Source organism: Streptopelia decaocto (genome assembly GCF_964273445.1).
Source record: "Streptopelia decaocto genome assembly, chromosome: 1".
Taxonomy (NCBI): Eukaryota; Metazoa; Chordata; class Aves; order Columbiformes; family Columbidae; genus Streptopelia; species Streptopelia decaocto.
Genome location: NC_138663.1, coordinates 73745326 through 73758952, shown reverse-complemented (window position 1 = coordinate 73758952; position 13627 = coordinate 73745326). Strand labels below are relative to the sequence as shown.

At 44.6% G+C, this 13627-nt stretch overlaps 1 protein-coding gene across 2 annotated transcripts in view; it reads left to right on the top strand.

Moving 5' to 3' along the window:
- Positions 1 to 1491: 1491 nt before the first annotated feature.
- The window catches only part of PRR5 (proline rich 5), a 54934-nt gene continuing 42798 nt past the window's right edge, over positions 1492 to 13627 (top strand). The window contains exons 1-3 of one of the 2 annotated variants that reach the window (XM_082076049.1): positions 1492 to 1873; positions 2089 to 2202; positions 12414 to 12494. In XM_082076049.1, coding sequence (XP_081932175.1) covers positions 2099 to 2202; positions 12414 to 12494 — 185 coding nt within the window. In that variant the 5' untranslated portion in view covers positions 1492 to 1873; positions 2089 to 2098. Of the gene's footprint in view, positions 2203 to 12413; positions 12495 to 13627 lie in introns of both variants that reach the window. The other variant, XM_082076048.1, reaches the window with a different exon arrangement.

The window sequence follows — 13627 nt, the reverse complement described above, 5'->3', positions numbered from 1 at the left end:
CTGAGATGTGGTCCCCTGCTTTCCCGAGCTGTATTATCCACGGAAACGGAGTGCCCTTCATCCGATTTGAACAAAGCAGTGTTTTGCTGTATCTATTTTTGGTCACTGATTTGTATGCTGTAGAAGCCATCTCATTCCTTAGAATACAGCCATATATTGTTGCGTTTGTTTTCCTTTTGCGGCTGTGTACATAGTGGATTGTTGTTCATTTGTTTGAAGGATTTAAACATCTGGAAGAGACCAGGGATAGTGATGTCTTTGTACATAGGTTAAATGTGGAGCTGCAGGTCCCTTCCAAAGTGAAACATTATGTGCCATCTACCGTGATGCTCATTTGTATACTTAAGGGTTTCGATATGGGAAGGACAATCAATATAATGCTAATCCAAGCAGCTGGAGGAAACTACTGCTGCTAAAACTAGCACAAGGTAAAAATGGATTTATTTTCCTAGATAGTTCTGCACCTGCTGCCCACAGAGGTAATACCAAATATAAATTTTTGAAGTAAATATTTATATGCAATGAGCTTAGCTGAGTTTGGGGGAATAGTGAGAGAAATCAGTTTTCAGTAAGTGATGCACAGATCTCACTGTAAGAAATCCTGTTATCCTGGAATGTAAGCTTTGTCATATTATTTGGACACACACACATTCTGGCCTGAATCTAGACGATAGGTTATCACAGCTGAAAAGAGTAAGTAGAAAGGGGGCGGGGGGAAAAGGGAGGATAAGTTCTTCTATGTAGCAGCGCCCATCCAGGGAGTGGAAGGTGACACTGCAAGGTGCCCTCATGGCTGTTACCACACTATTTGCAGACCAATGCTGGAGCAACAGAAGAGCAGTTCTTACGCATGGCTCAGTCTATTGCAAACAATTTATTTTCTGAGAAAGCTAATTGCTGTTCTGTTACGTTGCTTCTCAGCAGATGAGCCAGGCACTCCTGAATTTAAAACAGAACCACAAGTGAGTGACAGCAAGCTGAGCATGGGCTGGAGTCTTGTAGCAGCATATCCTTCAGCTCCAGTACTGCAGTCAGAGAGAGAAAGTAGATTTTTCCTTTGAAGATAAGACACCTGGGGCTTTTGTAGAAACTAAGTATGCCCTGAGTTGTGCAGCTGTTATCTCGATTTAAAAAAAAAAAAAAAGGCAGAGCAAGACAAAGCATCAAGCTCTTCTATGCACTACCAAAAATTCTTCAAAATGCTAAAACCTAAACCAGTGCTTTTCGTTCTGCAGCTGTGTTGCTTGTGAATACTTTCTGTCTTGTGGCTTATGTGACACTTTCAGCCCAAGCAGCCTCCCAGGCGAGCCATAAGGCTGTGCTGTGAGCGTACGGATGGGAGAGAGGGAGCGCGGGAGTGTGCGTACGTATATGTATATGTATGAGCCGGGGAGCGAGAGCGCGTGTGTGCAGTGTCATAACGTGGCAGGGCACAGGCAGTTATGAAACTTTCCAATAAAGTCTCAGTGCGTCAGTATTGGTTGCTTGGGGTTTTTTTGTTGCGTGGTTTGTTTTTGTTTTTCTTTTTTTTTTTTTTTTTTGGTCCGTTGCCCTCCAGTTTCGTTTCCATTTGCGAGTGCAGAGACAGAAGGGGGAGAGGTGGAGAAATTCTAGCAGACCCCCCAAAGCCGCCAGAGGAGCCGAGCAGTTCCCACGACAGGTGGAGCACGCCGCGGCGGCGCGGAGCGAGAGTCCGGGTTCGCGGTGCCCGGGGACAGGGGGAGGGGAAGCCCTCGCTCCCTGGGCAGCTGCTGGTTGCAAGGGGCCCCTTCAAAGTGCTGCAGCAGCAGCCAGAAGTTCAAGTTTTATTTTTTGAAAGGACTGGAGAGATTATTAACCACAGTTGATGACGTCAGAGTTGATCTGATTAAAGGTTTGTTTTCTTGCTGGCAGAGGTGTGCTCCGTAGAGACTGGTTCTCTCTTCTTTTTTTTTTTTTTAAGTTTCTTTTTTGAACAGCAAACGGAGGGAACTGGTCGCATTGCTGCCGCTGCCGCTGCTCCAGCTGCGTGTGTGTGTGTGTAAACAGGATGGTGTATCTGTAGCTGCCACGCGCAAACACACATTTGACCATGAGGACTCTTCGCAGGTTGAAGTTCATGAGTTCGCCCAGCCTCAGTGATCTGGGCAAGAGAGAGCAGGCAGCCTTGGATGAGCGGGGGACCCAGCAGCGACGGGCCTGCTCCAACGCTACCTGGAACAGGTAAGGTCTCGCACGACGTGCCGACTCCCCGGCAGCCTCTCGGTGCTCCCGCGGCTGTGATTTACGTGCAGGTAGCCACTCCGTTGGCTTGCAGGCTGGGCTGCCTTGCTCCCGGCTCGGCAAGGTTACAGGACGCCGGGCTTCTGCGTTTGTGTGTTACCCTTACCAGAGTTTGCGTTCAAGTAAAAGACGGGAGCGGCTTTTTCCCTTTGCTGTTAACCTTTCTCTGAGGGCTGATAGCAAAGAGCTTTTTCTGTAGAAGGCACAGCCTGCTCTGCGTTGTGACGGACAAGGACTTATTTCAAAGGGTCCAGCTACAAATATGTCTTTGTGTCTATCTAGATACCCTCATTTGAGGCTGATTTGGTTTATTTTAGTTCAAAAAGAAATGCATGCACAGCTACTAAAATACATTATTTTTATCTGCATTACTATATTGCTGGTTGTTGATACAAAGTCTACTCAGTTTACTCACATTAATACAGATATCTCTGTGTGTGCGTACATATGCACATGCACTTTGGACAGGGAAAAATAAGCCCTGTTTTCTTTATTGTGTTTATACATATGAATTTTATTACTCTTTGACAAAAAAATACATGGAAACATTTTGTTGAGAATGTGTCACTTAGCACAGAAATTCAGAAGGCATCTTAATGACCACTTTGGTGACACTCTTAGACATGAGTCTAAGTTGTTAGGAATTGTATTCTCATGTCTTTTTTGAAAACGAAATGTCATCTTCTGGGTCACAGCTTGGAAAGCGTCAGTCGTAATGTTTTACAATTGTATAGTGGTACAGCTGTAGGAAGAAAAATACCAGTGAACTGTAGACACCTTTGTTAAAGGTATTTGAATTCTGAGAAAAAAAAAAAATCACATCTTTTGTCCTGCTTACCGCTCAATTTCTCGTTTCCTGCCTGCATTATGAATTGTTTAATGCCTATAGCAGACCAAGCACTGAAACAGTATGGATCACAAAAGAGACCAAGTTTCTGCTCAATTTGTATGCCCTGGTGTTGCCCACGAGGTCTGGATGGTGGTGGTAATTGAAGGCTAGATTGGGCCACCTGAGTTTTTTGCCACGTGGGGTTTCACTTGGCCAGTAGCCCCGTGGGAAGCAGCAGGGAGTAAGATACTCCTTGGTGTGAATCAAGGTGACAGAATACGGTCCCCAAAGGCTTTTTTGTAATGGTGATCTGACAGCTTTTGTCAGCAGGGTTTAGTGTTTCCAGGTCTGGCTTATGGGCAGGGAGCTGTGGAAGTGGATGCGAATGGAGAGCAGGTCAGGCTTTGGGCTTGCTGGGCGAGGGAGACCTCCAGGCTTAGAGGCTGCTGATACTCAAACTTGAAGGGTTTTCCTAAGTGAGCTGGAACAAGAGTTTATTATTTTTACTTCGGACAGGACAGGTATAGCTCTGGCCAGGAGTGACTGCTGATCAACGAGCCATCTGCATGTTTTATCCAAACAATTAGACAACCGTCCCATCGCCTGTTCCTGGAATAGGTGTCTGCGACTCATCCTCTTGCTGCTTTGCACAAACTCAGGCCAGACCCTGCTTTCCTGCTGTGGGCTGTCTTTTCCCTGTGCAGGGATCGCCACACTGTCCCGTCGCATTTGGTGGCACATGGCTCCAAAACGCCTTGGGAGAGCTGGCAGGGCTGCTGCCATGCGGTGACAAGCGGCTGCGACCTGCGGTGGCAAGTCAAGTGGGCATTGCGTGCCTGCGCTAACAGCTGCCTAAAGCTATGGCAAGTAATGCAGATTATGAGCCAGTTGCACTGCAGGGACAAAGGGAAGGTCCTTTATTTCTTATTTAATAGCGCAAGGGTTTCTCCTGAGTGGAAGAGAGAGTAAGGGTAATTCTTTCAGGCGCAAAAAGACTTGTATCCTCTCTGGAGCTTATCCTCAGGAAAGCCAGGGATTAAATTATGTTGGATTAGTTGTATTAAGAAGTTATCCACTGCAGCTTCTGCCTATCACCAGTGTATGCCCATCCTGGCATACGTAACAGGGTTTGGTCTAGAGGGAGCTGACGTTCATCTGTAATGTTGATCTGGCAAACTGGGCGTCTATAATTTGACTCACCAGAGATCTCAGGTGGGTTTTGAAAATTAGGATTGTGGAATGTTTTTTACTTTTCCCCTGCAAAATTAAAACATCCTAACAGAGGACTAAGATGCCATACTTTGGTTTATGGGGCTGTTTGTTCTTCCAGACAAAAGGATTGCCCATTCTGTTTTGTTCCGTGCTATCAAGCGTAAGACCTTGCTGATGAAGGAAGTTGAGATGCACCAGCAGAGCTCTTCCGTCTCACCAAGCCTGGCTGTTCTATATTTAAATGTCTGCTGGTTTCTTGCCTAATGTTAGCAGCTGTGCCTGGGTGTGGCACGTGTGTATCTGCTTTTGAACCAAGCTCATCAAAACTGATGTGGGAAGAGGTAAAGCCAAACCCCACGGCAGGCCATGCCCCACAGGAGACTGCCGATCCCACGCTGCCGAAAGTCAGCCCTTAGAGGTGGAGCAAGGATGCTGCCTCCGTCCTACGGAGATCGTGCAGTAACACTACTGAGCCGGAGCTCTGCCAGTGGGATCTTCTTCAAGGTGGCAGCCTTGTCACCATGAGCTTTCTTTAAGGAGGACATGTGGCTCCCCTTCTGCAATCAGCTTGTGTGTGGCTATGGTCTGGCTGCCCAGTGACGTCCCCTCCGCCACCTCTGCTCTGTTCAGACCCATCTCAGCCCTTAGACTGTTTATACCAGAGGATGCCTGCTGCTTTCTGACACTGTGGGAGGGCAAACTGCAGGAGCTTTATTGCAGGGTTCAGTGTGTTGGGGGCACAGAGCACTCGGTGCTAGCAAGGAGGGTCTCTTCCTCCCTGTTAACTTTCCTTCACCTCCAAAATAAGTGCTGTAAAACTTCTCCACACTGTTAGATCAAAGGGAGATCAGTGCCGAGCTGCTGTCTGCAACTATGCAAATTAGGCTTTATATCACAGCTTTTTTGAGCTTGCTTTCCCATGAACCCCAAAAGATCTGTACAGCAACACACCGGCAGTGCACGTTAACTAGCAACCAACAGCAACATAGTGGAACAATACAGTTTCGTTACAGCTCACAGAATTTGCATTGGATTAAAATAGCTTAGATTTTTTCACTAACATTGTCTTCAGTTCCTTTTCTCCCCCTGCTTTTCTGCTTCAGGCAAAAAGTGAGGGCTGAATGCTGACTAAAGCAATTGGACTGAGAAACCCAGGGGTTTTAATCTTGAGCTTGCAAGCCGGGGGGGGAGGCCCTCTCAGGGCAAATGAAATCCATCGCGAGGTTTTCATTCTGATTGAGGTAGCACAGACTGCCTAATCAGGAGCTGATACTGAGTTGTGCTGTGAGAAAGCCTCTAGTCAAAAGCACTTATATCCTTTTTGGTGCAAGAAAATGGGGAAAAAAATCACAGAAATGTGAAGGAGAGATAGCAAAGAAAAGGCAAAGAAGACACAGATGAGATGCCTTTGACATTACTGAGATCAGGAGTAAATCCAAGGAGACATATGGAATCAGAAAGAATTTTATGATTTGGGCTAATTTTTACAGGGTTGTAATAAGCACAGTAACTTGCTGTAAAGTAATTTTTACAGTCATGGGAACCATATTTCATCTTCTAATTAAAAATGAATGTTTTTTTCAGATCACAGAGAGGCTTTTCTAGTGGAGAAAACATTCCAGAGCAGCATATTTATCGACTACTTCTACTCAGAAATTTTCTTTCTTCCAATATTTAGTGTTTATTTAGAAATATTTCTGCCTGTCTGAGGATCACCTTCTTTTTCCTGACCCTTTATTTGGAGCCCTCTTTGGAGTATTTGGCTGGGTGTGTGCATGGGGGGTAGAAAGAGCAGAGCTACAAGGTGCAGAGGAGGGATGGGGGGGTGAAGGGGACTTCCCAGCTGGCCAAGCCACCACTACACCATGGAGAATGTGCCAGACTTGACTACAGTTATAGAAAGTTGTGGTGGTGGAGAATTCCTGCTCCTCAGAGCCCTCCAGACATATTTATGCTTGCTTGAATGCAGGTATGTTTGGAAGCCAAAATCTCCGTGGTCCTACACTCTGTACAGATATTAACTCTTGGTAACACTTCAGGGAAGTCCCTTCACCTGTTTGTCTCAACTTCTTCATACGTAAGAGTGGTGTTTATAGTTGCTGAAGTTCGTGAGCTAATGCACCTCAAACTCTTTGAAGATTGAGTTTTGCAGACCAGCTTATTTTCTGTTGCGTGACCCAGTGCGTAATTGCAGCCTATCCCTCTTTGCAGATTGCTTTACCTTGGGTAGAAATTTCAAAAACGTAAGTGAACTAGCAGTTGCAGGCTTATTTCGAAAGGGTCAAGGTCTCATGGAAAGCCTGTGGAGTAGCAGCTGGACTGAAGCTGTGCTGAAAACGGGCTCTTCCCAATTGGATTAAGCTAATTCAGAAAAATGAGGTTTTGTTCTGGAGCAAGGGTGTCTTCAAGGAGGTTTTGATGCAAGTATATCAGGTTAATTATTGCTAATTAGCTATTCCCATAACTGTCCAGAGGAAATAAGCCCTAAGTCAATTAGTCCCTTTTGAAAATGAAAATGTTGCCTTTAACTACCCAGTACTTGCAGGGTGCAATTATTCACACAGCGTTGGTTTTGCTCATAGTCTTCACTTGGAGCTCTGAAGAGAATTTGCAGACACTAAGGAAAAAACTGGATTTTCACTCATGCTGTTTGCATACGAAGGTAGTGACTGTTTTAGAGAACCAAAATTACTTGTGTGTTGTGTGTGCATGAAAACATGGGCTGCTCCACCTGCTTTGCCGGGAAAAGCCAAGCTGAGAGAGTCATGGCCACAATCAAAGCAAACAGGTCAAGCTTCAGAGACTTATCAGCCCAATTTTGCAGTTGCTCCTCAACTCTGTGGACAAACTGTTTCTGACCTGGCAGAAAAGAGTATTTTAATGACAATAATTTTTTCTTCTCGACCTCTTAAGAACATCAGTGAAAAAACAGGGGTGGTACTTCAGTGCCAAGGCAGGCAGCTTCCCACCCACCAAAGGCAGTGGTGTCTGGGTGGACAAATGGGGACTCAAGGGGAATGTATGTTTTGGTGGTATTGAGCTACTTAGGCAGTGGTTTCTATTATGCAAAAATCAGAAAAATAAACCCCACCCTCCCTGTCTTGGCACTCACGCTATTAGGCTGTTTGTGAGTGCTGGCAGCAAGCATCCAGCTTTGTGCTGTGGGGATTTACACCTTCCAGATACTTTTGTGCTGAAGCAAACAGTGGGGAATTCCTGCCGTTCCCCACGGTTCTGGCAGCTGAATACTGAGTCCTGGAGCTGCTGCCTCCTCTGGAGGATTGGGCAAATCTAGAAGGAGTAGCAGGGTGAAGTTTCTTAGACTGCTGTGTTGACTTTTGTTGCTGTGAGTGCCGCCTTGGTTGTAGGTAGCTCTCTTTTGGCAATCAATGTCAGTCAGTGGCAACTGTGGGGTAGATAAGAACAATACTTTGCTTGAGCTATGTGGCGTTTTGTCTTAATTCTAAAGGCAAACTCTTACGAAAAAAAATGGTCACTGCAGTTTTCCGATCTTGATTTTCCCTCCCACAGCCAGGCTGCTCTAGCCGTGCTTCTCTCCTCCCTGCCCATCCGCTCACCTGTGAGAAGCCTCCTCCCCGGTTTCTTTCTGCCGTGCTACTGGTCTCTCTTCTTCTAGCCATAGTCTTCAGAGCAGGTATGGCCCATGGCATCTGTTTTTACAGAAAGGTGCCTGCACATAAGATATCTTAGTGCTTGAATTCAGCTCAAATAATGCTGCTGCAGCAATTTACCCCGATTCATACCAGTTGAGGAGCTGGCTAATGAATTGGTGTTGCGCTTTCAATCCGTAATCCCATAATCCCCAACTCAGCAATTTGCCCTTTCCCATGGTGCAAGGGTGGCTGTAGCTTGTTTCATAGGTACACTGCTCAGGTGTACAGAGCATCCAGGTCTGTTCCAGCAGAAGATACTGGTGAAGGAGTGTTAGAAATTGCTCATTTCCTTAAGCAGGAGACAGTGCAGCACTGGAGGAACAGGAGGATACATCTGCTCATCTAGTTGGTACAGTACAGCAAACCAGAAGCATTTATAACCCTGGATGAACAGTGTCAGTTCTGGTCTTGATTGGAGACCAGAACCTTATTCAGTACTGAGCACAGACAATTAATGAACTGACCATTTTTTGGCCCCTTGTTTTTGCCTCCTTTGCGGTTCTGTGTTCTTGTACACACATTTACACGCACAGCAACTACAGCGAAGGTGTTCAGAGTAATATCAATGCTTGAGTGCACCCATTATTAACTTCCCTGTTGTAAAAGAGTTACAGAAGGGAGTTTACAAGGCATTTTCAGTTCAGGTTGACTATTAAAATATAAGTTTAATTACATAAATTATTGACTTAAGCCTCAGTGGAGACTGGTCACAGGCACAAATAAAGGTGATTCACCCATCTCAAGCATCTTGCAGGACTTCTGTGTGTAAGCAGCAGCTCAGATTTTCTTCACACCAAAAGTTTGTACCATTCTAACTAAAACCTTTTAACCAATCACTCTTTATAGAAACCGTAGCATTACTTTGATATAAGCAAGGATTTGGTTTGTCTTTTTATTAGCTCAAGGTAACTAAGAAGATTTAAGCTAGCTTTTTATTATCCTGACACCACCTTACGCCACTGATAGCATTCCGGTTATTCTACCTCCTCTTTGTTGCCTTTTGAGCAAGTGTGGAGGGTCAGATTACGGTGGCATTCCCACATCACCTGCAGCCTGGGACTTTGTATCTGTACCCAGTGTGCAAGTGCTGCTGTCTCTGATGGGAAGGAAAAGCAGCTGGTCAGTGTAGCAGGGCCGAGACTTGTCTTCCAGACAAGGCAGTTGTCCCTCTCTATAAGGGAGATCCCAGGCATATTGAAAGATCAGCACTAGGATGTTTTATATAGGTGCAGTTCTACTACACAGGCACTAAGTTAAATTCTCACAACCTGTCCCCCGTAGTTCTTGTTAAAAAAGCTTGCTCTCTCTTATTTCTTTGAGGAATAATAATGGACCTGTTAAGCTGGAAAGAGAACACCTCCCCCTCGTTTAGAAAGGAGTGCCAGAGAGAAGGAGAGAGCATGTTGGCTTTTAGGAGAGATATTTAGTCATTCTTCTCTGCAGAAGGCTGCCAAGGAACATTGCAAAGTTCATTTCCGAATCAGACGAGCGTGTAAAGACTGCTTGTTTTATTCACTACATTAACCGTACTTCACATATTACTCATAATATTAAAATACCCACGTCACTTCACTGTATACCAGAGACATTTAGCTGCCAGTTTTCAAATAATTGTAAATTGAGTGTGTCTGTTTGAGCCAGTCAAAATAAGCTGGGTTAGTTCATGAGTGTATGTCTGTGCACATGGGTGTAGGGGAAAGAGGGACCACCACGGCTTGGGAGTGCTTAATACCTTGGAAATGTCAGTGAAGGAGCAAAATATAAGAGGATAATGGTTCCTATTTTTATCTGCTTGTGCATTTATCCACAGTGGGTCATATCCTTCACCTGCCACTTTTAATTTCCTTTTTCCACAGATGAACATGACTGAGCTTTTCTAACAGTGCATCTCTTTGCTGTTCATTGTTGTGTGCCTGCATTTGCCGGTCTGTGAATAGCAGCAGGTTTACCTTCTAGCCCAGTCCTCTACTCCCAGCAAGCTCTGAAAGGGGTTGTCTTATCACGGATCTGGGGAGGTTTATGTGGATGCCTAAAGTCCCCAAGCATGCTGCACTGCCACCTGGCATCGTGCCTGCAATGACATTTAGGTCTTCTTTGCAAAACAGGGCAACCCCAAATCCTGATACCTCCAGGATGGGCAAATTTCGTCCTGGTTTTGCTTTACAGAGCTCCAAAACTGGTTGCTGCTTCATTGCATCAGACTCTGGTGTAGTGTGAGTAGGGGGAGGTCAGCTGCAAAGGTCTGAAAAACAATACTGCAGAGTCACTGGTAAAACCACATTCCCCAGGAGGGATGTGCATGCCGTAGATTCTCTTTCTTGGAAGATCTTTTCAGTAGATGTTGTCGGGGTGAAATTCAAATCGGTGGCTCCTAAATACACCTCCTGAGCGTGCCTAAGGCTTGTTCTTGCTGTTCCTTGCTCTTTCTGAGTACAGTCAGGGAGGTGGCATGCAGAATGGGAGACACTCAGGGAGATGGTGCAGAGCAGGAAGATTTCTGCCCTGTGGTTTTTGTAATATGCCTTAAGATATCATCTCCACTTCTCAGGTGCAACCGTGAAAGGAAGAACCACACTTCGCGGTTAGTAGGAATGTGAGGGGAGAATAAAAAACAGTGACTGTCATGGCATGTAATACTGCTATTGATAATCACATTCATTGTTTTTGGTATGATTTTCATAACAAAACCTTTAGCGGGCAGTGTCATCGTCTTTATTTTACACATGGGGTAACTGAGTCAGACAGAAATGAAATGACTTGCAGTCACTGCCAGTGGTGGGAATGGTCATTTCAGTAAAAGCAGTCGTGTTAGAAACTGAGTACCAGCAGTATGAGCAGTGGGGCAGATAAAGGCTGCTTTCTTGTGTGTTAGTGTTGGGAAGCTTAAAGTATGTCAAATAAAGGGTGAGCTCACCCCGCAGTATGTTCTTGATCCCTAAAAGATCCAGCAGAAACCTAAAAGACCTTGATGTTTTGGGGACGTCCACTACATAGTTAAATGTGGTAGAAGTTGCCAAGGGGTTCCAGGAGTGGAGGATTGAAGGTGAATGGACAGATGGAGGGACTGTATGAGTCTTCTTTCTCTTTGGAGTCAGTGCTGTGAGACTATCAAAGGTGGCACTGGGCTGGGGAGGGAGACTTCTCCTTTCTGCTAACACTAGAACAGGTTTGGTCTCACCTTTCACTGGCATTTCTTTACCTTTGTCCTCAGACCTAAGCTAAGTGATATAAGGTGATGTGTCATCACGCTAGTTTTGTCAGGCATATTTCAGAGCTTCATCTTGAAGACATACGCATTTCAGTAACCCTTTGACATAGTCTTGTTAAGTTCATGGGACTGGTAAGCATCCTTGCTAAGCACGGAGGTTGCCAGGTTCCTGCAGTACCTGGCAGGATTTTGCTGTTTTGTGTCCTAGAATTTATGGGGAGGGTGGATGGACAGCGTCAGGTATGTGATGTTCTGTTGAGATTTTTGTGATGTCAGTCCTGTCTTCGGTTGTGTCTGATTGCAACAGAAAGTCACCACCTCTAAGCAACATCTGCTTGTAGAACAGTTACAAATGGCCTCAAACATGAAAAAGGAACATTTTTCTAGGACAGGTGGTTTGCCTGTGCTGAGCACAGCACTGCTTCTCTTGCTGTCCACCTTAGAAACTCCAGACCTGTTGTACTTTCAGTGCAGCCTTGGTTTTCCTTTAGCCGAAGCAGAAGTGTAAATCTTTGAGAAAAGAGTAAGTGGTAACAGGAAAAAGTCTTTGTAACCGGTTGCCCCTTTTCTATAGTTTCATATTTGAAAATGAATAGAGATTTTTTAAATTGACTTAACTTCATAATTGTCCAGTGTTTGTTTATTTTTTTTAAAGAACTAACATTCTTGAGATTACATTCTAGTAAAGTAATGCAACATTTATGGGTTAAACTTCAGGTATAGTGTCCAGCCCGGACAAATGCTGATTTGTTGATAAAGAAATCAAGTAACCATAGCTCAGGGAAACATATGCCAACAATGCCCAGAATATTATCACTGATCTCATAGTGAAGCTGTTAATTGTCTCTGTGGTGAGCCATAGAAACAAAAATATGCTTTAAAATACTTTGAATATGCTTAATATATTAATGTATTTAAAGTTATGTTTAATATACTTAGACTTATTTTAGGTGTTAATAATACTTCACGTTTTCTGAGGTTGCTGTTTTCAGATGTGCAACTGTTGAAGTTACTGAGTTGGAACAAATCAAAAGAACTGGTTTTCAAAGATGTCATCTACTTTTGAGGCAATAATTCCCTTCAAGGCATCTGGGATGGGGTACCAGAAGTCGTCTATGTCTTTTAAAAAGGTCCTGCAGTGTCTAGGCAGAGATATTAGGCTTATTGTGGAAGTGATACCCTTCTAAAATGTGATCAGGTGCTAATGACTCTTTATGTCCTCTTTCAGTATCCACAATGGAGTAATAGCCGTGTTCCAGCGTAAGGGTCTCCCGGACCATGAACTTTACAACCTCAATGAAGGAGTCAGGTAAGACACTACGCAAGGTGCTACTAGCCACCCTGCATGGTACTGTTTGCTAGCACTTGCACTGGAAAGCTTCCACACCAGTAGTATGGGCTTTTTTTCCCAGTGGTATTTTCAACCAGTACAGTCCATTTGGTCACAGTGAAGAGCTGTTGCTGAGATGTATGTTGACACCTTTCTGCATAGCGAGAGCTGGGTTCCTCCTTCTGCAGGGGATGTATTTAGCTGTGGGGAAGATGGATTATTTCAGAGTCTGTCTTGATGTACTGGATTGTAACTAAGGAAGGGGAAACCTGGAACCCTCTAGTAATGCAGCCGTATATGGCTGTAGTCATAGAATCACAGAATCATATAATGTCCTGAGTTGGAAAGGACCCACAAAGATGGTGGAGTCCAATACAATGAGGCTGCAATGCAATGCAATGTAATGCAGTTGAATGAGGCTGCCCTTTCCATATGTGTCAGACCTAGCTCTGAGGTGCTTCCCTTGCATCCCTGGAGGATGTAGAGCCTCCAAGCGCTCAGTGTGACACGGCAAGGACAGATGTCCTGCCTTGTAATGCCTTACATCTAACTGCTCCATCTGCGCAGGCAGCATGTGCTGTGGATGTTATAAAGCTGTCTTGTCAGCACAGGGACCTGAGTAATGCAGTTAAAGGCTCCTATTTCTTTCTCATACTGTAATGATGCTGTTCACAACAGAGTAAATATAGACCAGTGGGATGTGTAATGGGAACTTTTTTCCTATTAAAAAAAAAAGAGGTGAAAATCCTACCATTTGAGTTATTAAGTTATAGTTGCAAAGAAAAGTTTATTAAGAGATAAGCTGATATCTGGATTTACAGCACTTTTTACTACTTTTTCTGACGCTTACTACTTCTAAACCCTCTCTCACTGCCAAGGACAAGGTAGCAGATTTCCTTTTCAAAACTTGTCCCAACACTTTGAAGAATAAAGAGTGGAAAACAAGCTGCGCTTACAAAAGATGGTCAGCTTATTACATTCCCTGGCTGTCTTTAGATGAGAGCCTCACTGATTCCCCTTCCCTTACTGCTGATTCATGCTCTATATGGGCAACAGAGTCTCATAAAATCGACAAGATATCCAGATATTGTGGAATTATCGGGTCCAGTCTG